This window comes from Corvus kubaryi, unplaced genomic scaffold (assembly GCF_017639235.1).
Source record: "Corvus kubaryi isolate FWS band 111438036 unplaced genomic scaffold, C.kubaryi_AGA036_p1.0 37391, whole genome shotgun sequence".
Taxonomy (NCBI): Eukaryota; Metazoa; Chordata; class Aves; order Passeriformes; family Corvidae; genus Corvus; species Corvus kubaryi.
The window spans coordinates 10,207,434-10,234,356 of record NW_024581130.1 but is presented as its reverse complement, the minus strand read 5'-3'; the positions used below and the strand labels follow the sequence as shown (position 1 = coordinate 10,234,356).

Genomic DNA, 26,923 nt, shown 5'->3' with positions numbered 1-26,923 from the left:
AGGGCATTGCAGTTTGTTATGCAAAGCTGTGGAGGAGGCACTCATGTATCCACCAGGTGATAACACTTTTTTGGGAAGAGCTTGGGCCCCTCTATAGGTACTGACAGCTCTGTAAAGCTGCACTGCCATTGTTTAACAGCCTAGGAAAAAAAGCTGTTCCTAGGCACATGTAGACTGTTTCTGTAAATAAGAACTGATTTCATTCATGATTTGTAAAACACAAGAAAGCAAAACCTCTAAGTTAATAAAAGACAAAATCCCAAATTCATAAAGACGCCAGCAATCAATGGATTAGACACACACATGAGGAAAGATTTAGACAGGATAGGTTTGCTTTTCCTTTTAGGAAGAAAATCTTTCTGCAAAACATCGTTTTCAGGAACAAGAAAAACTCCAACTTAGTGTTGTGGAATGTGAAAGGATAAGCGAGAAATCAGCATGAAAATGAATTGTAAGATTCTATTAGAAAAGGGTATTTTTAATAGTGCCTTCAAAGAGCCTCACTTCAACTGGAGTTTGTCTGCAGCTCTGTCTCCCCAAAAAAACCTCTCCCCTTCCTGTGCCACCACCTCAGCACACAGAGTGCTCCAACATCAGCACTTCTGGCAGGTCTTTACTGATCTGAGATTGGTTTAGATGGATAATTATGAATCTTATAACAAACACCACCTTCTGCACTTTCCTGCTGTTTTGTGACTCCCCAAAACACTTTAGAACTCCACCCCACCACAACTAAAAGGCAGTGGTCACATACAGAAAGAGTATTTACGCCTTAAATTTATGCTCAAGCTCTTTATGCTCATCTGCCTGCAGTGGGGCACAAACAGCAAACAGAGGCCCCCAAATATACCATATAAACAAATATTTTGGACCTATGATACAGTTTGTATTTATTACTTTTACTGAAATCACAGAGTCAAGTGTTTTAGGATTACAACTGGTAAATTATACATATGTAATAGTTTACAAAACAAATTATTGGCCTTCCATGTGTCATAGTACAGTGTAGACCTTGCACAGTTCAGTTCAAATGAATTTATATTTTGCTTAACATGTTTTTATGATGTAAACTGGCTGACACAGTAGTGCTCTAAAAATACTCCCTCTGATTAGACACACACTAGGATGAAAAATAAATTTTTGTGACACATCTTGGTTTCTCAAAAGGTTCTGGTATTTCAGCCAGGTGACAAAGTGACTTCCCACAATATGCTGACACCAACAGTGCATAAAGAGGCACACAAACTAAGCAACCGCTAACTTTGTGCTTTCCCCTTGTCTTCTCTGCAATACCTCATTCGTTTTCTCTTATCTGATGCTAAGCAGATGACCTGGCAATAGAAGTTACATTTATTGCTCTGCAGAATTATACCCTATCTCCAACTTACTTAATTCAGCACATTATTTCCTGTATCTGATGGGATTTGAACAATGCCTGTATGCCTGTCACAATGTTTCATAAGATAAACTATTTGCAGATTTCACAGTTCACATGATAAATTGTGTAAACCAGTTACTATAAATAAAGAACTATGCTGTCACTTACAGTGGTGTAAGTCTGAAGCTCCTCCTGCAAAGCCAAGTGATGCCACGAAGTAACTCTAAATTTACATAGGCATAACTAAACCCAGTGTAACATTTTTCTCCCTGTGAGTGGGAGGAATGGAGACCCAAGTACTCACATACCCAAGCACACACATGAAATACGCACCTGCACTTAGCCACGGGTGTCTGAACACGGGCTATGCCAGGCTGATGTTTGTGGAGAGGATTTTACTGTCCTTACACTGACTCTGAGCCTCCACTGACAACTTCCAGGGCAAAAGATGCTGTGAGTTTTGTCCTGTGACTCACAGAGTGCACAGCAGTGGGATGGTGTTGGGATGTTTGGTGTGGTGTGGGGAGAAGCTCTTACACCACTCACCTGTGTTTGGGGCTTTTCAAATTTTATCACTGAAAATTTGTGCTTGTGGTTAAACCTTCTAAGCCCCAAAGCACCTTTTGGGGTGGCAGCTGAGGATCTAATAATCTCTCTTACATTAAGAGTCATTGCTGGTGGGTGTGATAAACCAGAAATATCTGCATTTGCAATGTTACTTGAAACAAGAATTGAACTAGCTTTACTATACCAGTTAGTATCAGGGCACCCATAGGAAAAAACCCCTTGAAAATGCTGCACATGGCAAGTATGAATGCACTCTGGCAGCTCTGTAAAAATGAATCACTTCATGAATAAAAGGAACAAACCCCTCCAAACCAAGCAACAATTTTTTGTCCTGACAACTGCAGTCTATGCCCAGAGAATCTAATTTTGCCTCTTGCCATAGGCTCCATCTTCCTCAGTGACAACAGCATGGCATGAGGAGAAACATTCACCTGAACATACTGCTGAAAGTCCACAATTAATGATCCATTAAAACCCTGTTCAAAGCCTGCCCTTAAGATCATCAAAGCCCAGGCTTGGATTCCCTGGGGTTTTGGATTGGGCCTTGAGTGAGGAAGCATCCCCCACTAGCCATCCCTAATTCCTCTCAAGCCTCGTGGCTGACTCCGGCCTTGGACAGCGCCTGGGTGGCAGAAGAGAGGCTGAGCTGGAATTTAACTCAGGTGAACGTGGGCACTGGGGAGCGAGGTGACTTCCAGCAGTTTGGAACTGTTCATGTGCAGTCTGTAGCACCGCCCTTGCAGAGCAGGGGCTACAGGTAAATGAACTGACTGCGGGAAAGCCGAAGGTTTGGCCACGCCGCATTTCTCCCCTCACACTGCACCCAATTCTAGTTCCCTTGAGGTCTGCAGGAGTTGAACTGGATGAAAAGTGGAAACAAACAGGTATTATTCTCATGGAAACATGCTTTGCTGGCTTTTTTCATCTAACTTTGCCTGATGTGGTACAAAGAGCTGAAATACAATGAAGTAAAACATTGCAAAGGCTTCCAAGTTGGGCTTTTGACTTTTTATAGCCATATATACATATTTATATATGCATATAAACAGCAAAAACATGGAAAAACCAGCTTTTTAATGGTTCAGTCCTCATAAACCAAATCATATGTTGTTCAAGCTATTTTATAAAGAGACACCCAGGAGCTTTCTCTTTAGTGTTGTCACTTAAATGTAAGAAGCTGCATGAGAGAAGAGTCCTGGCAACTCAGAGTAACTTCATTCCCATTGAGAGGACTCCCAGCTACTGAAAATCTGCTACAACTAAAGCAAGGGGGTAGGGTCAGCCTCGGGGGTCAATCACTGAGGCCTCCAGCATGAATTGCATGTGCCTTTGAGACACAAGTCTGTCTTCTGACTTCTTTAGGAGCCATTACGGGGCTTGTTTTGGTCCACAGACCTTTGGGACTTACTTGTTGAGAGCTTTTTGAAATGTTAACAAGGAGCTTGGAGCACGAGGTGTCATGGAATTAAAAATCTACAACTTCTCTAAGGAAAAGATGGCAGCAGAAAAAGAATATACATCTATACATGTGTGTACACATATACTCCTGTTCCATGCAAAGTCCTCTAAATAAAATCATACAAAAAATGACCAGTGCCATATATTATGTAAACTCACAAGGTGTACTTCCAACACAAATCCGAAGCATAAATTAAAAGAGAGCCAGAAAGAGAGCCAGAGACGATAGCAAAACATTTTAAATATAGAATTTGCACAATTGGTATTTTGTTAAATAAGAATAAATAAATTCATTACATCCGTTCACATACCAGTTGTAAAAACAATAAATTATTTTATTTTTTTCAGTGCTGTGTTGCTTTTTTTTTTTTTTTTTTTTTTAACAGTTGTTATTAATCCACAAGATTATTCCCTCTTCCCCTTGTGATAAAACTGTTTCCACAGGAGGGCAGCTAGACTTAATTTCTTGTACAAAGTCAAAACAAAGATGCCAGGCTTTTTCCTAACGAGAATATCCTACTTGAAAAGCAGATGCTGTTAAACCCACTGATGCTCAGGGGTCCAAACTCACCTAAGGGCACTGGATGGAAGTGTGTCCCAAAGTCAGCGTGAATTTAACACTGAGATTGTTCCTGGCTGTGCCAAAAGCAGAACTCCAGGTTTCCATCCCTCGGTGCATTTCCTGAATCCAGCTGTACAACACTGGGTAGAAATGTAAACAATGATGTCACAGTGTGAGTGACACAGAATTCAGCTGAGAACAGACCTTGCACCAATTCTTCATTCATTAGGTGCATGGGACAGCTACAACTGGCACAGGCAAGATTTGGAACTGGAGTGTGATTTAGGAACACCTGAAACAGCAAGTGTTAACTTACCCTTTATCTTACACTTTTAGGGTCCTGCCTTGGTCTGTCCCCTTTGCCCCCTCACATCTTTGCTTGTGTGAATTCGCTTCATTGCTACACTGGTGACAAAAGTCACTGCAGTGGTTTGTTCTTGTATTTATTTCTAAGTAAACTCTTTCCTTTTTAAAAGATACTCCTAATCTAAGGAAGCTTTGAATTTATACCCGCATATGGCACGCCTAGATAGCATCCAGAAGCTTTACTCAGCCTGCTGAATATATAATAAATTATTACCATGATGCACACACAAATACTTGCACATTCTGTCTCTATTATGACAGAACACAAATACCACTTAATGCAACAGCTGTATGCTGAGACAAATGTTAAGTCTATGCTGAGACACATTAAATCTCCTGATTTTTCCTCTCATGATGGTTTCTATTTGTTATGGATTTTTTGGAGAGGTTCTAGGACATGTGTAATACATATATAAGCATCAAAATTAGATTACTTGAAAGGAAAAATAAGGCATTTCAAAGTGATCGTATTTTAATAGGCAGAGGAGGCATAAATGTTTATTTTCCAGCACTATGCAAATATTCTGAGCCTTGATCTCAGTTCTTAGGTTGGGATCAAGATTTGATGGGGAGTATTCCTCAAGATCCACAGTTTTGCACACGGACTACTCCTGAACAGAAGGCCACACCATTTTTGAATGCTGATTAATAACATTTGTTGGCAATCCATTTAACAGAGGAGGAGGCCCTGCCCTTGGTACTGTTTATTTAAAACAGGGTAAAAACCAGATCCTTCTCCAGATTTCACAGTTGTAGATGTAGCAACTCTATGCTGTTTTGAAATCATCACATGATTTTTGAGAGTTCACACAAACATGCAACAGTTGCAAAAACATGTTTGTGTCAGCCTGGAGTCAGACCTGCCCTTCTTGCTCCACACTCCAACAAGTTTTCCCTGCTGATTTCATGCCTGGGATTTTCAGAAGAGCCTGAGGTGTTTCAGTGCTCAAGTACCACTGACTTACAGCTGAGGCTTGTCTGAAAATCCTCCTGCAGTCTCCTACTCTCCTGTGTGGATGAACAAAGGAGTAAAAAATGGGGTTCTGCTTTGATCAGTGGTTTTTTACCATTTCTTTTGGTACCTGTTATCTTAGGGCCTAATTCAAAGCCTGCTGATATTGAAGAGAGTGATTTTAACAGGGTTGCTCCTGGGCCTCCACCTGCACAAGGTGAAATGCCCATCCTCAGTCACAGAACTTCCACAAGACAATAACGGGATTCAGGAACTGCTGCCAAGGAAAACTGTTACCAGCTACTGCCTGTGCTGTGGAAACAGTTTTATTGATATTGGACAAGTCCTCCACATCCTGATGTGGTTTGACTTCCTAGTGACCCCTCTTCCTCCCCAATGTGGTAGATATACAAAACGTGAATGCCTTCTATAGCTTTAAAAAAAACCCCAAAACACACACAAAACACAAAAAAAAAAAAAAAAAAAAGACAAATAGTTATAAACTTTTGCTGGTAAGATGAATACCAGAGTTAGACATGATGGACAAAACAGTGATAAAATATTAACTGTTTGCTGTGGTTTTTTGACCTTTATAGCCTCTTGAAAAGATGTAGGTACATTACACATTGTTAAGTTCAAGGTGGAAGCCATAGAGAAAATAACAGAGAAAGCAGCTGAACACAGCCTCAGAACATCTGAGTCAGAAGACACTTGAATACCTCACCTGTAATTTTTGGTTCTCTAACTAGTTTTCTACAAAATACAGTATGCCTTTGTTTCATGGAGAGGAGCAGCTCGAGCAGCTATTGTTCAGTGACAACAAGGACCCCAGGCTGGGACACAGCTGGAACAGGGGAGGTTTACAAGCACAGTGTACACAAACTCCTCCTGGCAGCCAACTCCTCCTTTGGTGCATGCCTGACACACACATGAGGAGGAGCTGCTGATGCTCCTGCTGTTGGAGCAATGTGGGGTTCCCTGCTTTGCAAGCTGCTGCAAGGCTCCTCCTGAGAATTTCTGGGTGGAAACATAGGATTTGTCAGAGATAATTGATATGCTGTCAGGAAATTCCTACCACAAAAACCTATTTCCTTTTGTCAAAACCAAAAGGTATCACTTTTTAAAACCAGCAGCAAGCTCTTCATTTTCCAGTAAAACATCTGTGGCCCTTTCTGAAGGATGGACCAAGTCCACAAGGGCTGCAGATATACTTTGGTCAATCATTTTGCTTATGTAGTTTGTCTTTTGATTTCTTTAATAGAAGGAAGTGATATCAAGTGATATACCAAATGAAAGATATTTACAAAACAGTATAAAATAAGCTACTGTGGGATCATGGGGATGTGTGACGTTTCCTAAGGACATACTGTAGTAGAGGTAGGTGAAAAAGGGGAGATGATTCTGTAACCTTCAAATATCCCAGGATCCTCCATTCACTAGTTTTTCTTCTTTTGCATTATTTTATTTTACATTTTTGCAGACACAGAGGGCTTATAACAACTTTAATGCTTACTTTCTTTGACATATTAAGACCACCCTACTATTATTTAAAGCAGTGCACATCTTCATTTGGTCCAAATAGGCAGATTCTGCCCATAATTAGAGACTGAACGCAAGTACATTGAAGCCTTTGCTTCTCTCTGTCTGGGCAGACCTGACACCAGTATGTCAACAATGGCTTACTCAAACCTCTTAGAAAGAAGGTCACCACCACAGGTTAGCACTTTTTCAGCAAGCACTGTTTGAATGCTGAGGGTCTCTGGGAGAGCAGGCATCCCTTGGCCAGTTTCCCGTGCCCATCCTTGCACTGGACAGTCCTGGTGTGCCAGCCCGTGTCGCACGTTCGCGAGCAGGAGAGCCAGGGCCCCGTCACCCAGCGGGGCTGCGCGGCCGGCGCAGTCACTTTGCTGCCGCCACCGCTGCTGGGGACAGAGTTTGCCAGCTGCCCCTGTTTCTTTGGCACGAAGAAGCTGTAGCGCACGTCCACGGGCTGCGTGGGGTCGGTGGCCAGGATCTGCACGATCAGGATCTCTTTGGTGGCCGAGTGGCCCATGGCGTGCAGGAAATCATCCTTGTGGCTCCAGCCGCTGTAGTTCATGACGGTGCCGTTGATGTCGATGATGGTTTCCGAGGTGGAGATCACATACTTCCCATTGACCAGGTACTCCCCGCTCTTCTTCTTCAGGGCCAGGTAGGCCGTGAACCTGCTCTGGTCCTTGCTCTTGAACTGCCGCACTTTGATGTGCGTCGCCCCTTCCGGGATCTTCACCACGTCCGTGTAGCCCTTGCTGAAGGAAGGGAAAGAAGGAAGAGTCTCACTGGCATGACACAGAATCACTGAATCAACTAGGCTGGAAGGGACCTTTAAGTCCGACCTATGGACAACAACATCTTGCTTCATTTCAGCTCAGGCCACCTGGATTTTCCCTAAGATTAATTTAACCAGGTTCCGCTCTTGGCCTACTGTGTTGTTCTTCGTGTTCTCCAAGAAATTCCTACTGCACTTCTTGCAGATTGCTTCATCTTTAGCTTTAGGGACAGTCTGACGTGGGTCAGATACCAGAGGAATGAAAAATAACAGATAGCTTATAGATTTCAGCAAAGGGTGGGAGATATGAAATACGATGCGTGCGCTGCCTGCCAAGGAAAAGATAATGAGATATGCATTGGTTACAGCTGTTTCTTGCTGTCTTTGCTATAATGATGATTAAGGAAAGCACGAGCAGAGGAACAGCTGGGTAGAGGTACCTTGGGAACATTTAAAAATAATCTTGATCACCAAGAAAAAATTTGTTTACTTTGAAATTCATAAAGCCGCAGATTAATCGTCAAGTGTCTAGTAAGAGGGGCACCCAATGGCTTCATTTGTACCATCACTGAGTTCACTACTACTTATGAAGTATCTTAACTGGGATTTAGAAAAGGAGATTAAACTCTTTTACCAAAAGTGACAAGCATTCAAAACCTGCAAGTGTGCTGGAATTTATCACTATCTCAAGTATGTTATTTTAACTTTACTGATATATAGAAGAAAATCTAAAGGCTTTACACAGCTGTAAGCTACCAGCTGGACTTTGGAGATGTGTTTTCATTCCTAAACCTGTGACAAAGCCATCCTTCAAGTACCTCGTATCTGAAAGGTTTAATGAGAAAAATTAAAAATACATGAAAGTGATGGCATCTCCTTTGGGATTGTTTAAAGAACAGACTGCTAATTTTGAGAACTTTTGGCTGCACAAGTAGAGACTGCACATATTACAGATGAAACATTTGTGCTGCTCCCCTGCTATTTCCAGCAGTTATGGGACAATGACTTAAGACTCCATTGATTTAGCACCTCCATAAAGCTGGAGGAATATGGTGCGAACCCAGCCTGGGGACTGCTCTACAGCACTGCACAAATATTTTTACACAACAGTTGCCAGAATAACTCAGTGCAAACATGTCATTAAAGTTACAAGATCATTTGTTCAAAACCTACAAGCAGTCCTGGAGAATTCAAGTTGTCTGCACGAAGAGCTGTAATGCTCCATGTGCACAGAGAAGCATCTGCAGCATTAATTCTCCTCTTTCCCAACTTCTGATAACTTGGCTTTATAGCTTTTTAAACAAAAATCTTAGGAAGCAAATTTCCCAGAAGATTCTGTTTTGCCTGCTTTAAAAGAAAAAAGAAGTACAAACAAATGTTGTTACGGCAATTGTCTGCAATGGGAAATACTGGTTTTGCCCTGTAAATTTAAGTTTCCTCTACGCTTAATGTACAGATTGCTAAAATTTGGTTTATAATGGACAGCAACAAGGGAGCTGCCATTTTTCAGTGGAGGAAAGAAAATTTTCCTACCAGCACTGCCCTTTCATACAAAACTGTAACAACAGTTTACAGACAATTAAGATTTCACTATTTTAACCGGGGGTTTATTTTAATGTCAATTACTCGCAGAGAAGAATCGCCTCAAACAACTTTTCCAGTAAAAATAAATCAGCAGTCCAAAATCCAATCAAAATCATATTAGAACACAATTTTACCCTCTAGCCAGTCTCATGACACTTAAAGGCATGATTTGAGGAGAAAGATGGTAACTTCACAGGGATCATTATAATAAATCTCTCCGTTTCCAAATGTATCTATTATACAAATCTGGCCTCCCTGAAACTCATGGGCCCCTCTAACACTTTTCCTGGAGCTTGATTATTACTGGATCACATGAAATGTATCTCCCACTGTCATCTTCATTTAGACATCCCAGACATTCCAGTATTTACAAATTGGAAAAGGTTTGGTTTATATAATTACTAATTTGGATGGAAAGCCATTCTTTTTGGCAGAGGTGTTTTGGCGTCGTTAGGTGAGCAGTCATTGGTTTACCAGGATGGAGATTAGTTATGTTTATTTTTAGAATAAATTCACTCTCCAAGTCCTTTTTGACTGCTATTAATCAGTCTGTTGAAATGTACAGAAATAAAAGATCATTTCAGGAATCAGATTTCAACTTCTGGTAGCTTTCAATATGCCATGTAAGAATTTGGAAGGTATAAAACAAAATCAAGTTTATATATAAAAGATGTTTAATGCAGTCACTGACTCTGAGTAGAAATCGTGAACTAAAAGTTTCTATGCATAGATCAGTCCTTTGAGACTTTGGCATCTGTATAAACGATGATGAAAAATCCCCATTTTTCTATGAATCTTAAGAATTGAGGAGGAAAAAAATTAGTTCAGACAGAAAGGACTTGAGGTTGTTCTATTAGTACTGCCCCCACAATGGGGTGAGAGAAAACCATGGCAGCAGTTCCTTTTATTTTACTAGTATTAAGTTTTATTACAGTGAAAAGGTGAACTCTGACAGAAAAATGGCTCATGGATAACTGCTCTAAATATTTTGACTTTAAAATATCCATCTGGAGATTGATATTATGCCAATGGACATGAAGGGATATGAAGGCATATGAAGGGATATAGTCATGCTTACGCCTAAGATATTTCTGGTATCTCATCTGTTTACTTGATCTCCACACATACTCAGCAGTGGGAAAAGGTAATTTTAGGGTATAACCTCTCTCAGCTATTAAGGAAGCTGTTTACTGCTGCCTGCTTCTCTCCACCACTTATACAAGGAATGTGTGTCACAAAATCAGGTGGGGTGTCCTCAGTGTCACTCAAAAGAGATGAGATGAAAAAACATTGCTAATGCAGCAACAAGTGGGAAAGGCAAAATTTCAGAGATGCAGGTAATTCTGATCCAAACAACTCTGATTCACTCCTGTCCCTTTTTCTCTGTCCTCTAGGAGCCACAGTCCATCTGGCACAGCAAGATCTGCAAGTGGCACGAGTTGCTGTGCCTTATTCCTGTTGATGCTCACCTGCATCACTGGCGCTTTGTGTCAGAAATGAGCTGGGTGCAGTGTTTTGCCAGTTGATGCTTTGCCAATTTCAGGGTAATGCTAAGAGCCAGCTGCACACATCTGGAAACTGCAGTAATCTACAGGCAATGTGGTTTTTTCCCCCACGTGAAAGCAAACTGCGTTCCGAGACAGAAAGCAAGCAGCACGTGGCAGAGTTACTATTTGCACAACAAGATGCATTTACTACTGAGATCAGTACCTCTTTTTGGTGAAGGTTCCCATGACTTTAGTGCAGCTGGAGTTGTCTCCTCCACACACCCCACACTTGTCATACTGGAGCTTGGATCCGATGATCCCGTCACAGCCCGTTCGGATGCACTTCCCTCGGACACAAACTGAGTTGCTGTAGGGTCGACATTCCGTGCCATCAGTGACCTGAGCAAGCAAATAAAACTTGGTTCAAACTGCCACAGAAATTTGCCTTTTTGGATCCACCTGGCAAAACCCAGTTCCTTATTTAAGTCACCAACTCAGAGCAGGTCACCTCCCCTGACAGACAAGACTGATCTTCTCCCATGTTCTTGGCACAAATCAGATGAAATTTAGCAAAAGGACAAAAGCAAGGACAGATAACTTTCAGTTTGGATTGCATCTGATAGAAGTGACCACAAGTCACATCTCTACTACTTGGCTAATTATGCCATATTAATTGCTTCTGTAAGAGTTACTCTGGACTCCTTAAACATAGTTCAGGGTTTGACTTATTCTTTTCTCCTAATACTCTTTCTCCTCCAGAAAACCCCAGAATGACAGAAAATTCCAGGCAGAAACTCCTCTATCCACTCCTGAAAACAAACTAGCGCAGAGAGGCCCATATTCTTCATGAATTCACATACTGAGAGGTGGAAAAACTTCTCTCATCTTAGAAGCCAGTTCTGGCCCTAATGTACAACTACTGGATTGAACCATTAAATCTAATCACACAGTTAAATCTTTGAATCATATGATTAACTTCTTTTCCCTGGTGGTAGAGAAAGATTTCTAAAATATGGGACACTTCTAAAGAGGAGCATGAAACCTTGACTGGAGCTGCCATTACCTTCTGAGAAAATACCACGTAATAGCCGGTTCCTTTGGCTCGGCAGGTGAGCTTGCAGACGTCTCCAGGCAGTACTCCAGCATACTTGGGGACCCATTCCACAAAAGTCTTGACACCCTTTGCATCAGACTGATAGCCATTCCTTGCTTCACACTGCTCTTGTCGGAAGGATTTAGCTGTGGAATTATTCACATCATCAGTGGCTATTTCAGACCACGCTGCAAATATCATTATGTCCATCTATTATTCCGATTTCTTTCCTACATCATTTTTAAGTTATGTCACGCCACTTCTTTACTTAGAACTGGCCTTCCAATCCCTCTACTGTTTTAGCTTGGAAATCTCCCCATGGCATAACAAGCATTAAAGGTCTAAAGTTTGCATTATGTTTCATTTTAGAGGACTGACTTTTTTTCGCTCAAGCGTCCTTTCTCTACCACGTCCAGGGTGAGGTGTGGGTGAAGAATTAGGATATTGTACTAATGCTGAATGTCTTGCCTTGATAAATACATTTTGGGGAGGCTACAGTGGGCCTTTGCTGTGTGGTTTCAGGCAGACAATCAGTATTCAGTGTCTGCGAAGGGAGGGCTGGAGCAGGAGGGCACTCACCGTTGGCGGGGCAGGGCGTGACGTTGCAGGAGCGGTAGATGGCCCTCTTGCCCGTGCAGTACCTCCCGTTGTTCCTGGGGGCTGGGTTGTTGCAGTGACGATAGGCAAACTGAACTCCCCCCCCACAGGTACGGGAGCACTGTCCCCAGGGTCCCCAGGACCCCCAGTTGCCATGGCTTGAAGCCTGAAAAACACACGAACAGTGGGAGGTGAGTGCGTCATCCAAGTGCGAATGGAGTCCTTACATCTCAAAGTCACTGCTAATGCTTTCCTCAACTGAAGGCAATTCCTTGGCCATTTTATCAGGGATAACAGGTCTTAGGAACCTTCCTTCTCCCAGCAGAGTTAATTTCTATCTTTTATTTGCACACTGATGACATCTCATTTGCACTGTGGGTGCAAAGGCAATACCGGGCCTTGCTCTGCACAGCCGCCTTCAGCCTCTTCACAGAACACACTCACATTTTCATGTGCTGTTCTCTTATTTTTTGCTATTCCTACCAAAAAGGCCCCTTAAACTGGCTCCAAGGGGTTCAGCTCCCAGAACATATCCGTAGTGCTAATCTGAGATGAATTAAATCCAGCTATTGTGATGCGTAGGCATTGCCTGGAATTACTGGCAAGAGGTGGAATTGTCAACTCTGCTGCATTGGCTACAGTATTGCAATATCATGTAGAAGTATATAAATCCATGAAAAAGGGTATAGAAATCCATTTTAAAAGGGTGTTATAAAGGCTGTAGCTTGATTTGAAAGGCTCCCATAGTTTGCAAATATTTTCACAAAGCTCTACAAGTCTGTGGATCTTCTATGGGTGAAACAGAAGGGGCTACAGTCTACCCAGTGAATTTAGAAGTATCTGAACTGTGCAGCTGACAGCTCTCATGAGCCTGGGGACTCTGCAGAGGTATAAAGTAGACATAGGTTCTCTGTCACTGGAAGCATAAACTTCTCTGCTCCAAAGATTATATTGTGGATTAATTTAATCTGCCTTTTTCTTCATTAGAATTAGGGCCCTGGGGCCTTTCAGATGAGGGCTGTAAATTAATTTAGAGATGTAATTTGTCTTGCATTCCATGGCCAAGAAGGCCTGATAACTGATTTACTGAATGGGCAAATCACCTCCTCTGAAAGGATGTTCCCAGTTTTCCAGGAATGAAGGCTCTCCTTAAAGAAGAAAAAACATTTCCTGAACCTCAGCAGCATTTTTCCTACACCCTCACCAACAACACCCCAATTACGTGCTAAAAAAACAAGGCAGCTTTCAATCTGGCTTCCACACAGCCCATTTCACTCCCACAAAAATCAGCACCTCTGAGGGATCACCTTTCAGAACTCCCCCTGGGGTCACGGCCGCTAACTTACTGAGTAGTATTTCTTCTTGGTTTTGTCCACGCATTTCCCTTGGAGGCAGATCCTTCCCTTGCCGCAGGGGGTGCCCTCGACGGCGGGCAGCTTCTTGGTGAGGCACACCATCTGTCCCTGGTGCACCACGGCGCACCAGAGGCGGGAGCACACGTCCATGCCGGGGCACACGGTGTACTCGGCGCCGAACGCCAGCTTGCACTGCCGGATGGCGTCGTACGTCTGCCCCGGCAGCTCCTCGGGGCCCACGATGTGCTTCCTGGGCTGGTCCAGCAGGCAGTTCCCTAGAAGAGAAGGCCAAGCTGTTGTTTACTCTGTTATTTACTGCTATTTCCCAGTTTTCTCCGCAGTGCTGCAAAGTCGTTCGGGTGACAGAGAACTTCCTTCGAAGGATGGTGACATGAAGGCTGTGAGGTGACACCAGATCTTGCATGAGGTCAGACTGCTGCCACCGTGTTCTCACCCCGCTGTTGAGCTGCCTATTCCCACCCTGAGGTGTAAATGAGTTTTACCCAGGTCCTTTTGGCATTTCAATCCTCTGTGCAAGACTCAGAACTCATTCTGAGCTATTTATTGGTTTGTGATTTAAGGACTGAGCAAGACTCACGTAAGCAAGACTCAAAGTAAGCAGAGTTCTCATTTGAGTTTTAAATCAGGATGTCAGAAATGGTAAAGCTTCTAAAGGAATGCCAAAAAATATCAAAAACCACAGACTTGTAGCCAATGAGGCCAAAAAACCCAAACAAAACAGAACAAAAAATAAAGAATTCTCCCAGGCCAAAGGAAAAATAAAAGCTGCGTATCAAAACTAATGTTGGCATTAAAGCTGGATTGGACTTTACTTCTAAGGAATGATACTTGGCTGCTTGTCCACAAGTTTGAAAAGGGCTATCCATTTAATACAGAAAACCATAAATAACAGGAAGAAAAAATTGCATGAATGTAAAGATTTGTATGTGTTTTAAGGTCTGCAGTGCTCAAGATTTGTCTGGAATGCTCTAAAAATGAGAATTCCCATTTATGTTCTAGCTATCTTCTGATAGCTGTTTGTTTTACTATTGAAAACCTCACTTGTTGACATGCAGAACTATTATTCAGTGTAACCTCTTTCACACTTCATGAAGGGGATATGTGGTCTGGGCAAGCTTCACTCATCCTCGGCCAAAATAACTCACCACAATTTACCTACTTTGGAATCCACACCAGCGTTCTTCACTTGCATCATGGCTGAAAAAAGCCTATCTATAAAACCCTCACTATTTACACAAAATGGAATAGAATTTCAAGCTATGGCAGGGATTTAAGCAAACCAAATACCCCATTTCTCAATAGCTTGAGTGCTCCTTCCAAAACACACACTTACTGCAACTGTTCTTCTGTCCTTCTAAAGACTAATGCCAATTAGCCAAATTAGCCAAAAATTCTTTTTGCATGATGACTTGCAACCAAAAACTCTCTGTCTTGTTAATAAACCTGTTCCATTTGCTGACCCTGATTTACCCTAGCCTTATATTTAATCTGGATTATGCCGAATTTTTAATGCAGACAAGGTGTGCCAATGCTAGATGTCATGAGATAAAGATAATTAAAGGTACCCTGAGTTGCTGTAGTATAAAATATGAGAGACATGACGAGGAGTGAGGAAGCACCTATCTTTTTCCTGGAGTTTCTGGACATAATTTGCAGAAGTTCTGGCAAGAATACACTTTGTAAAAAGTACGTAACAGTGGAAATCCTCCTTCATATTCCTTGTGAGGATGGAGGAAGCCACTGAAATGTGAGGGCAGTGATGGGAAGGCTGTAGAATGTCAATGTTTAGTTTATATACTGCTCTTGTACCTACACTGAAGTTTATCAAACTCCCAAGTAGGGCTGTTATTCAGTATTTTAAAACATCATATTAACACTTCATTTTGGCTGGAAATAAAAATTTAGAGAAAAAAGGAAGAAAAGTCTCATCCTTGCATATACTCATCTGTCAATCATTTCAGTTAAAACCCATTCATATGTGAATAACAAACAGGTTTCACAAGCTTGCACAGCAAATACAGCATTCTTGCCCCTCCAGAACACAGGGGAAGGAGATCCAAACCTCTCCTTTACTGAGGAAAGGTGTCTAATTTCTACAAAGCCAGGTGCTCCCGCTGATCTCACACGATAAATTCAGAACTGAAGACAGGGAAGGCCCCTAAGGATTTCCCATGGGAAAAAACCCCCGTATTTATATAGGTAGACTGTAGCAGTGTCTGTGTTTGGACAGGCTGCAATGAAGTGAGGTGTTTTTACCACCAGCTGGTCCAACCTCCTGCTTGTCATGGTCAGAAAGGACAGAGCGGGCCCCTGGCTGGGAGGGCAGGCAGGGATTCCATTCACTGCGTTCCATTTCAACATCCAGAGCATGTACATACTGCTATTCCCATTTTTTTTGTCCTGGGCACCAAAGAACATCTTTGTGCCCTGGAATAGAGCAACATTGTTGGCTGATGACAGTGCTAATTAAGCCATCTCATTATCTCTCTCAATGCTATGTGTAATGTATCTTGGGGGGGAAGAAAAAAAAAGGCGGAACAAGATCTGTGCAGGAAGCAGATAAGCAGGATATAAATTAATTAAAATACAAACAGTCCTTGTTCCAGGTTGCACAGAGCACTGGGACTGAACACAGTCGGTCCCAAGCAACCATCCCACAGCCTGGTGGTTGGCATGACAATAAAGGCAATTAGTACCTTTGGAAAGGCTTTGCTAAAAGCAGATGGATATAAATGTCACTCTCCTCTGGACACGAACCGAGCCTTTTCTTCCTAAATGTCAAACTGTTGTCTGGGGTCATCTCATGAGTGTAAAACAAATGGTGATATCATGACAGAGCTGTTTATTGTTCTCAGAGCAGGCCCCAGGAGACAGAGAATCAGCACCTTGATCCTCCCCAGCCCCCTGGCTGACCTTGGACGAGACATTTCTGTTGGGATTATTCAGCTGACTTCATGTAATGCTGGTGTCTGCAGTGCACTCAGCTGTCAGGTGTTTCCCTACTGAGAAAAATGAGTTTATGGTGTCATTCAGCATCACCCATGCACCCAGTGCTGCTGAGGCCATTGACTGTCAAATCAAGTCTCCAAATCATTTGAAGTCAAATCATGGACTTCCATTTCTACCTCATGGATGGCGTTTGTGTTCTGTTAAGACAGATGTGTGATTTAAAACAAATAGCAGGAAAATTGTAAATTTCTACAGAAAAGAAGAGTGTTACTTAAAAAAGGTCTCTGAAGGGGTGATCCATCAAGAAAAGAGACTCCCTAAACATTTTGTATTTGAAATCACACCAATAGCATCAGTAATAAAATTAATTCCCAGAGGACTATGGACCTCTATGATGAGAGGTTCAAATTTTCTATTAATAATTTAATCATACCAATAACTCCTGAAGACTACACACCTGAGTGATAACTACTCATGAACTGAGGAGAAAACAGTTCAGAGTTCCTTACACTCTCTGAGAGGTCATTCATGGATGGTGGGAGAGGAACTCAAAAGGGAAAGTTCTGTTCGTTTGTGGAAACTAATTTGGTAATATTAAATCAATGCCAGAGCAATATGGACCATAAAACAGGATAGTATAAATTAATGGATCTAATAAAATTGAGAGAAGAAATTAAGTCATTCAGAGAAAAATGTTTCAGAGAGCACTGAAATCAGCCGACAAAATATTTGAAAGCAAACCTTGACATTCAGCAGACACACCATACTTCTTATCCATAAGCATTTTGGTTACCACAACAACTTGATCCATTCACTCAATTATGTCATTTTTATCTCAGCATTTTGGAATTTGAGTGGTTTGCTTAATAACTGCAGTTGCTTTGGGAGCACAGGGAAGACTTTAAAATTCATTAAAGAGTGAAGATTATGCTTTTTTATTTCTACTTTCGGAAAACGGAATTTTTGTACTTATTCCCCAAGGGGTAAATGTCATATTAAGCAAATAAGCTGCCATAAAATGTTCTTATTAAAAAAATATAGATTCACTGTAAAAAGTACCATGTAGCTGACACAAGGAGTGATAACACATACCATGGCCATCATCAAAGAATTCTGTGATAGTTGCTGAAGTGCACTTGGACCAGGGTTTTGAAGCATCAATGCTGGTCAGAATGGAGGACATCAGGCGCTTGTCTTCCATGGAGCCAAAGTTCTCCTCACAGAACTTGGAGTCATCATGGGAAAGCCCAAGCAAGTGCCCTGTGGAAATGAAGCAAATAAATAACATTATATGACTATCCAGAGTTGACCAGCTGGAGCTTACAGTCATGTGGGGGAAGGGAACTGTACTCATTTATATTTATCAACAATTGGCTTCTTACTGTTTTTCCAAATCATCTTCAGCAAGAAAAACTTTGTGAAGACGTTCTGCAACTGTCTAGAAAGGTGCTGCGTCTTTTTTAAGAGATAAAAATAAAAGCATTTATGACGCAGCTAAACAAATGGTAAAAGAATGAATGGGAATAAAGCTGCAGAGAGCTCAAGCCTGAACTTAACACTCAAAAAAAAAAAGAAGTCCAACCTAAGCCAGAAGTTGATTAGTAAAATATGCAGGGCTAAACTAAGAGCGCTATAACAACAGGGACAAGATCACCCATCAAGGCCACTACAGAAAAAAAGCCTGATGCCCTGAAAGGAACACATTCTGCAAGATTTGGCCTTTTTCTTTTTTTCAGGCAGGTAAAACCATTTTTCTTTGGCAATACGTTCTACGTAAGGCCAGATAATGCTGTTCTGCTGCACTCAGACATGGCTGACTGTCAGGAGGTACATGTCAAGCTTAAATCTGACACAGAACTACATAAAGACTTGCTCTGAAGAGATGACAACAGCTTTGTTTCATTTCAGACAAATGCTGGTATTGAGTAAAACAATTCACTGCTAAGATTATTATTTCAAACGGCTGGATTCCTCTGACAGAATAACCAAATAATCAGTGCATCACTTATAACCTACAAAGCAAATTCTCTGGAAGTGGGCTGAGGATTTAATACATTGTATTTACATTGTATTTACTGATCCAAGACTGCTCACAGTTGTAGAAATTACCTCACTGCAGAATGTTTGTGAAATAAGGCAATGAGGGTCTCTCAGTGGAAAAGGATTTTCATTTCTGAGTCACTGCCTTGGTACTGAACAGCTCTGGGTGAATGAAAAAAGCTGGAGCATTGATCCAAAGAGTTTGGCTGAGTAACATCCCATGGCACTCAGCACTGGTTCAGAGTGGGATATGAATGATAGTTGGGTGCACACCAGAAACTCGAGGATGTAATTTTTCGGAGTGCTCAGCATTTTATAGCACCATTCAGAACTACCCAGAACTCTGTGGCATGAAGCTTCCAGTCTTTTAGGGCAGAATCCCAGTTTGCCACAGCCTCTGGTACCACTCTGCAGCACTTCACCCATGTAAGGTGCACTTTTGCTCTCTGCACAAATCCTTTCTTGCATAACTGTCCTTCACCCTTCAGAACGACCCATTTTATGTGAAGGACATCCCATGTAAGTGCACAATTAAACACTTAACACAGTGCACATATTCACAGGCCTGTTAATGCTTCTGCAACTTGGGCAGCTCTTGAGTTTCTCTCCTACCTATGACATCTCTCTTTCTTCTCCTCGAGCCAAATAACAAAATATGCTTTGGATATGAGGAAGCTTGCAGGCAAATTTCAAGCTCTTCACTTGGAGCAGAGAGACTGAGGATTTCTTCATAACACTGTTGCAATTTAGTCTCCCTCCTCAGAAAAAGGCTGGCCAGCCTCTGTGGAGAAGTTCAGAGTAAATAAATAAAATGAAATGCTTCTCAGGCCATTGTTCAGCACAGAACATTTCATCCCAAATACTTTGGCAAAAGCAGAGGAACCTGAAACAGGGTCATCTCCTGGAAAGTGTCAGGCTACTGAATTCACCTTTAATGAGACAGCAGCATAACTTCTATGCTTTACAGTGATAAATGGGGTGAGCTGAGGACACACCTCATTAGCAGCGTCTACTTTGTCATATTAAATCAGGCCATTGTTCCAGTGCATGACGAGAACTAAGTCACTTACTTGGCAGACTTCAACCTTTTGGAGGAGAAGCTTCCCAAAGGATTTGTCAATCTCCCTTGTTATGTTTAAAATTTTCAGAAATAATTTTAAAAAGCCATCATGACAAGGATGCAGTAAGTAGCATATAATTTCCAAAATACATAATTCTGATTGTCAGTATTTGAGCTTCTAAATTAGCCACCAGTGATGTTAGTGAGGATAATAGCATTAAATATATGGATTTTAGCTCTCCATACTGATTTGCCAGTTAACTTTTTATGCATGCTTACAAACACCATGAATGCAACTCTCAAAGGATTTTATGGAGCTAAAATTCCTAATTCTTACCACAACCTAAATTTCTCCCTGTCCTAACTTTGCCTTTTAAGGCACTCTGACCAGACTTAGAAGTGATTAAAGCATATGACAAACTCCCAATGATGCTGAAACCTGGCTTTGCATTTCATTAAAAAAAATCAAAATTCAAAATATCACACGGCTCTGTAATCTCTAAGTACTGCCTGGCTAAGTTTTGTTCTTTTTAGCACAGAAGTGAGAGCAAAGTCCTTCAACACCTGTGCCCTTCATCCTTTTGCACCCAAAAATTAAGGATGGGACACTTCCCTTCCTATTTCAAGAAGTCTCTCCCCACCACGCCTCACGTGCATGACCGTGCTGGTGTTATTACATGGTATTAGGGTGGTTTCTGGCATTTTCTGGTGGGGTGCTTCCCTTCCAAAGTGGAAAGGCTGATCCTTCAAGTGACCCTGTATGGAAGCAGAGCTCTGGAGAAAGCTCTGGACAGAAGTAAAGACTCGAGGAATACAAATCTTACGAAGAAGGCTTTTAAAAACAATGCCAATTTTAGCCCCACCCCATTTTGTATGACTCTGAATGTCAAACCAGGCTGTTGAAGAAAAAGAAAAGGCTCCCAGCAGCTGTGTGAAATGATGACTGATTGAGAATGGGTTCGTAGATCATCTGCTGTTTTCTACTTAATGAAGCATCTTACTGGTGCTGACAGTTCCCACCGAGTGAAAATGACATAATATAATTTTACCAGCAGGATGGTGTTTAGTTAAGTTATGCTGTAGGAATGCATGAAATGGTGAAGGAAACAGATGGAGAGGAGGCAGGGTTTGCCCTCTTGTAGCCAAGGAGGAGGTGGCCTGCTTGTAAATTCATCTCAAACTCCAAAGAGACCAACGACCTACATGGAGTAACATCCTCCCCTCACAGCTTTCCCTGCTGAAGGCCAACACCTGCTACAGCCCAACAGGAAACAATACCTTCCATGTGTTCAAAAATGATCTCTGTACCTTGCAGGAATGGGGTGTATCTCCCTATACAAGGTGGGAATACTCCAGAGCAATTAAGTTAAAACTTTCATCCTCTCTGAGGAACAGGACACGAGAGCCCTACAGGGAAACCAGGAGTGCAACAGAGCTGGGCTGGATGTGTGGTGAAGCAACTCTCATATTCCCAGGAGCACTGGGAAGCAAACCAGAACCACAGGATGTCCTGAGCTGGAAAGGACTCACAAGGATCATTCAAGTCCAGCTCCTGGCCCTGCACAGGACAGCCCCATGAATCCCACCATGTGCCTGAGAGTGTTGTCCAAACATTTCTTGAAGTTTCTGGTTTTCCTTAATACACAGTTCTAGACTATCTGCAGAGTTTCTCTGAGTGAACAGCAGGCAAAATTACTCTCATTCATTTTTCACTGGTATTTCAAGCATAAGAAACAAGAAAACAGAAAATATCCACAACATAGAGCAAGCCAACCCCAGCTTTTGCTAAAGCACAAACCAAGGTGGGTCTCCTGGAAAAAAGCCACCAATCCCTGCTTATGGCCAAGAACTTGAACAGCACGTCAAAGAGCAGCTCTTGCACTCCATCTGACCACAGGACACATGCAAGGTGACACAGCAGGCTGAAAAATGCTGCAGGCACTGTAATTTGTTTTCTCAGAGAAGCTCAGCTCGGATGAAGCATGTGTTTGCCAGTGAGGTCATGCCTTTCACCTAATTTCCAGTTGGGACAACTGGGCTGCAAAAGAAGGTCAAGAGGTTTGCCCCAGGTTACCCCGTGAGTCGGTGGCTCTCAAGGGATCAGGGCTCAGGAAGCTCCTGGCTCAACATTCCTCAGGCTAATCACCAGCCCAGACCTTCTGCATTAGCCTCCTGCCCTCCCCTCGCTAAACAAAGATTGCATGAGGGAACTCTGTCAAAATAAAACCATTTCTTCTGGCATGGGCTCTTTTTCTAACTCCTGTGAGTATGTGACTCCTTCTTAAGAAATTCATGCTGGTATCACTCAGGAATCCTCCTGAAGTCATGATGGACCTAAGCAATAACAATTAATAAAGCTGGTGTTTTTATAAAACAGAAGTGATTTGAATTACACAAGCTTACAAAAAGATTGCATAGAATATAAAACTGGCCATTCCTCTTTTTTATATTATTGAGCTTTCCTTCCAGTTTTCTTTTCTTTGACTGCTATCAGTCACTTACGAAAGAAAAAGGATTAAAAAAAATCACTCTCTCTTTTCAATCTCCAGCCCAGAAGCAGTTTTTAATATTTCTGGCTTAAAAGAGTTCTTCAGACTCAACAAAACAATAGTCTGGAGTGCAGCTTCTTCTCAGGAGCAGACATAAAAAAAAAGCCCAAATCAGACATTCACCCACCAGTGCTGCAGACTTTACACAAAACAAACCTGTGCTGAGCTGGCTCATTGTAACAGACTTGTGGGAGATCACAGACACATCACCCCTGTCAGACAGGCAATTCCCAGGCAAGATTCTGCCCAGCCAGTGTGGGCCAGGCAATCACAGACTGCTGTGTCCACACAGACTTAAATAATCATTAAAAAGATGTGGCCTTGGAGGTCCCCACTACATCTGCTGCACTAATTAATGGGGCATGTAGAAGAGAAATGTTCATTTTAATGAAGAAGTGGGAGAGGGTGACACCTATTTCACACCTGTTCAACTCAGAGGAACTTGGAAAGAATGTAATTCACAGCAGTTCGTGGTAAATGAATGAACTCTGTGGGAGTACACAGTGCAGGAATGTAAAAATGGTATTGCCTGCTGCCTGTTATTGGGCAATTCTGCCTTCCTACTCTGTACCAGAAGCACCTTCCCCACAAAAGCTACCTTATTGTATCGGTATTATCTACCTGCCAAGGAGGAAAGCAATCCCTACTCTACCCTGCAGTCTGGAAGGCTGGAGGCACAGGCTGAACACTGAGCTTCTTTTAGGATCATAAAATCAGAGATCACTTAGGTTGGAAAAGACCATTGGGTACAACCATAAACCTGACACTGCCAAAGCCACCACTAAACCATGTCCTTAACATATTTTTTGATAAGGACTGCTGTGAAATATTAGGCAAAACACAGATTTTTACAGTTTGCTTTAAGCACCATGTCTGCTGCAGGTGGAACGATGATATATTTTATATCACAAGTTAATAAAAATATTTCTGGGCAAGCCAAGAATTTTTATTCTAAATTTTAACCAGCAACCTTTTAGACAGCTGATGTTTGCTTTTTGAGGCATCAACTTAATTTTCTGCCCCACCTTCAGCTCTTGTGAAGGCTTAGCTTTGTCTGCCCATCTCTTCATCAAAAGGGGTACGTTCATGAAGGCTTAATTTGAGAGCTTTTGCAAGCAGAAGTTAAAACAGAACTTTGAAAAAAGGTTCAAAGAGGAGGAATCAAGTAATTTTCCTGATGCATGTCAGCAGAGAAGACTTGGATGAGTGTACTCTCTCGGTTTTTTGTTGGTTTAAGAAAGCAAATCTGCCTAATTATGATTACCTGGATATTCGTCTAAACATCATCTGTCATGAAGGAAACATAATATGAGACTCAGACAACCTCCACTGTTTTTTTCATGTGGCTGTGAGACTCTGTGCCCTTGGCAATGTATCCCCCTTGAAATGAAAGGCTACAGGAGATTTGTAGCTGTCAGGTCTAAAGCTTGTCTTTATCTGCTTTATCTTGACAGCCTTGAAATCAAAGGGCTGCATGTTCAGCAGAACATGGGGAAGAAGAGATTGCTGTATTTAGTTACTTTTGAGTGTACACAAAATGAGCACATATGGTAAAACAAGGAGTGGGAGTATCTTTTGACTCTTCTATGGACATCAAAAGAAAGACTCCTTTAAGTATCACACACGTTGTTCTCGGTTTCATTTGTCACTGAAGAAGGGTCAGAATCAGAGTCTGCTGTGAGTTAGACATGGTATTCCTTCCTCAGTGGCCTACAGCTCCAACACAGCTCAGGCTCTGAATAAATAGCTCCAATCCACTCATAGTTCATGGTATTCTGATGTTATTTCAGTGAACCAGGTGAACAGAGATGCCAGGAGTGATACCTCACTTCTAAAATGCCTTTTTTTACAGAAAATTATGCTCTCAAATACATTTTGCTGATGTAGCTCGTGACACTTTTGTCCTCAGTGGTGACAGAGGCCACAGAATGATGCCATGCTGGAAAAGATTTGGTATCATACTCCTTACTTAATATATGAAGAAAATTCTTGGCTGTGAGGATGGTGAGGCCCTGGCACAGGGAAGCTGTGGCTGGCCCCATCCCTGGAAGTGTCCAAGGCCAGCTTGGAGCAACCTGGGACAGTGGAAGGTGTCACTGCCCATGGCAGGGGTGGGACTGGATCATTTTTAAGGCCCCTTCCAATCCAAACCATTCCATGATTTTCTAGCTTTAGTTTCTGTGCAGTCCCTTGGTTTCAGGCATTACACAGCCCAGCTGTGGAGGATGTTGTGATAACTCCTCATAACCACAGAAAATGATGCTGAGCAGGGACCTTGAAAAGGCATCCTGTGCATCCCTCTGCCCTGGGGTAGGATCAGCATCCCCTGAGCCACAGCTGCTTCAGCCAGCTGGCTCCTGTGAGCCTCCAGAAACAGAGCCTCCCCAAGCACTTCAGTCCTGCCCTCAACTGTCCTGCTTAGATGATTTTGGCTAATGCTTAAAGCAAATCTTCCCTGCTGCAATTGCAGGCCATTACCCCTTGTGCTGTCCCAGGTGGACAGGGGGAATGATTTATTATGCAAATTTTTGCAGTGATTTTTTAAACATATTTGAAGGCTGCTTTTATCCCACCCTTTGGTCTTCCCTCCCCAAAAGTCACATGTGAAAGATAAAAGGAAACTAATGAACAAAGGTTTAATGAGTTCCACGTAGCAATGCTAAAGCTATAGCCTAAAAATAAAATACTTGGAAAGAACATCAGTAAACCATATTACTCAGGAGGACAGAAGGAGTAACTGCCTGCCAGAGTGTTTGTGTAACAGAGGAGTAGGAACATTGCAAAAGGTCAAATGAACATTATCACTGAGAAAAAAGGCTGTATTGGCTCTTTTTTTAAAAGTAAATTTCTCAAGATTGATGGAAAGAACAAAGATAGATCCGATTTAAGCTGTTAGACCCATGTAACTCCCACGGAGCTGAACTGGAGCTTTGCCTGCTTGAAGGCTGCAGGAAGGATGCTTTTGTATTTAAGGACTAGATCAAAACTCAAGAGACTCTAGGTCAAAACTCAAGTTTAATTCTTGGCTTTCCCTGGGATCCTTTTGTGATTTGGGGAAACTTCCTATTGATAAAACAAGCAGTAGCTTCATCTATATCCCCTTGAACTCTCCTCATTTTGCTTTTGTAGATAGCAAACTGTTTAGGGTGGTGGGCTGTCTGCTGAAGCATGTGGGACTCCAGCAGAAACCTTCTGACCATGACTGTACCTCAAAACACAGCACCAAACTGCCAAACATGGATATAACCCATCACAAAATACGTTAAATGTAATTCCAACAGATTGACTGTGCCTGTTGCTGATGCTGGATCATGCTTATCTTCACTTTATAACTCAGCACTGTCAAAGCAACAAATCTTCAACCCAAAAGTCCGGAGTATCAGAGTGAAAATCTCATTGTTTTTGTTTCCTGATGGTTATTTTAATAAGGGATATTTGGAGAAGCAATACAGTGCTGCCCTATGAAAAACATTAAAGAACTTGAGATTATGAGCAATCTCAGGTTCTTCAATGCTCTCCTCCACATGTCCCCAAGAGGCAGGGAAGTGCGTGAAGCAAGGAAACATCATTTTTACAGACAACAAGCTGCTGATAACAAAGGCTTGGAGAATGCTACACACTGTGCCTAAGCTCAGACAGCTCTGCAGAGCTGTGGAGGTGTAGCTGAAGGAGCTGCTAGGAGTAAAAAAAAGCATCCATATGCCACAACATGGTGATGAACTGATGATTGCAGGCAAGAATCCAGGGGGTTATTTTTGTGAAAATGAAGCTGCTGTTGTCCCAGCTGACAGCAGCATGTCCCCTGCTAGAAAATAACCAGATACGGATTTACTGTTGGTGGCTGGATGTCTTGGCAGGCTATGATTTCAAAATAACATTTATGGTATTAGCACTGCCCCCCTGTATTCTCAGGAGAAACAGGATTATCAGATTTTAAGTTACAAGGTTTCTTCCTCATGCTTTTATGTTGCATTATCCTCTTTTTTTTCCCCTTTGACTTTGCAGACAAGCTATTACTGATTTTCCTACATGCAAGTAGGACAAGATTCAGGTCCTACCTTATCAAACTTTATATAAAGATCTCTACCTCTTATTGCCAGCTAATCAGTTGTACCAAGAATTTGGCTGCATCTATTCCTTCCTGTGCTCTCCTTTACAGGCCTGTGGAGGTTTTGCCTGTTGCTGCCCATCCATTCTCTCCCCCTCAAAAACCACTGGTCAAAATCCATCTATTTTATCTGAAAGAAATAAAACAAACATCTCATGCGTGATGTGGCACAAACCCTGGCAACTGAAGCAGCAGGTTTATTCTGCAGCAAGCTGCTTTTTGGCTTCCTGTGCACCTGGCAACCTGAGCCCCTGGGCTGGGCATCCATCCTCCTGTCAGGTTTAGCTGCAGTTCAATTTACTTTGGTTGCCTTCCAGAGAAAGAATTTGGGCCTGGAAAATGCTCTTGGATCCTTCACAGGGGAAACAAGAGCAATCGCATCCCCCTGGAAGCCACAGCGAGGACACTCTGAGAATCAAGTCCATGTTAATGGTGCTGCATCTGCTCCCCATGCACAAAAACAGCCGAGAGTGACTCTCCTTCACTCAG

The 26,923-nt window shown here is 42.2% G+C and overlaps 1 protein-coding gene across 1 annotated transcript in view; it reads right to left on the bottom strand.

Annotated features, from left to right (window-relative positions):
* Nucleotides 1-864: 864 nt before the first annotated feature.
* The window catches only part of ADAMTS5 (ADAM metallopeptidase with thrombospondin type 1 motif 5), a 58,522-nt gene continuing 32,463 nt past the window's right edge, over nucleotides 865-26,923 (bottom strand). Inside the window, exons 7-12 of the mRNA XM_042037897.1 lie at nucleotides 17,770-17,937; nucleotides 13,699-13,982; nucleotides 12,335-12,518; nucleotides 11,726-11,901; nucleotides 10,886-11,061; nucleotides 865-7,571 (exon numbers count right to left, since the gene is read on the bottom strand). Of these exons, the coding sequence (XP_041893831.1) occupies nucleotides 7,001-7,571; nucleotides 10,886-11,061; nucleotides 11,726-11,901; nucleotides 12,335-12,518; nucleotides 13,699-13,982; nucleotides 17,770-17,937 (1,559 nt within the window). The 3' untranslated portion in view covers nucleotides 865-7,000. The remainder of the gene's footprint in view (nucleotides 7,572-10,885; nucleotides 11,062-11,725; nucleotides 11,902-12,334; nucleotides 12,519-13,698; nucleotides 13,983-17,769; nucleotides 17,938-26,923) is intronic.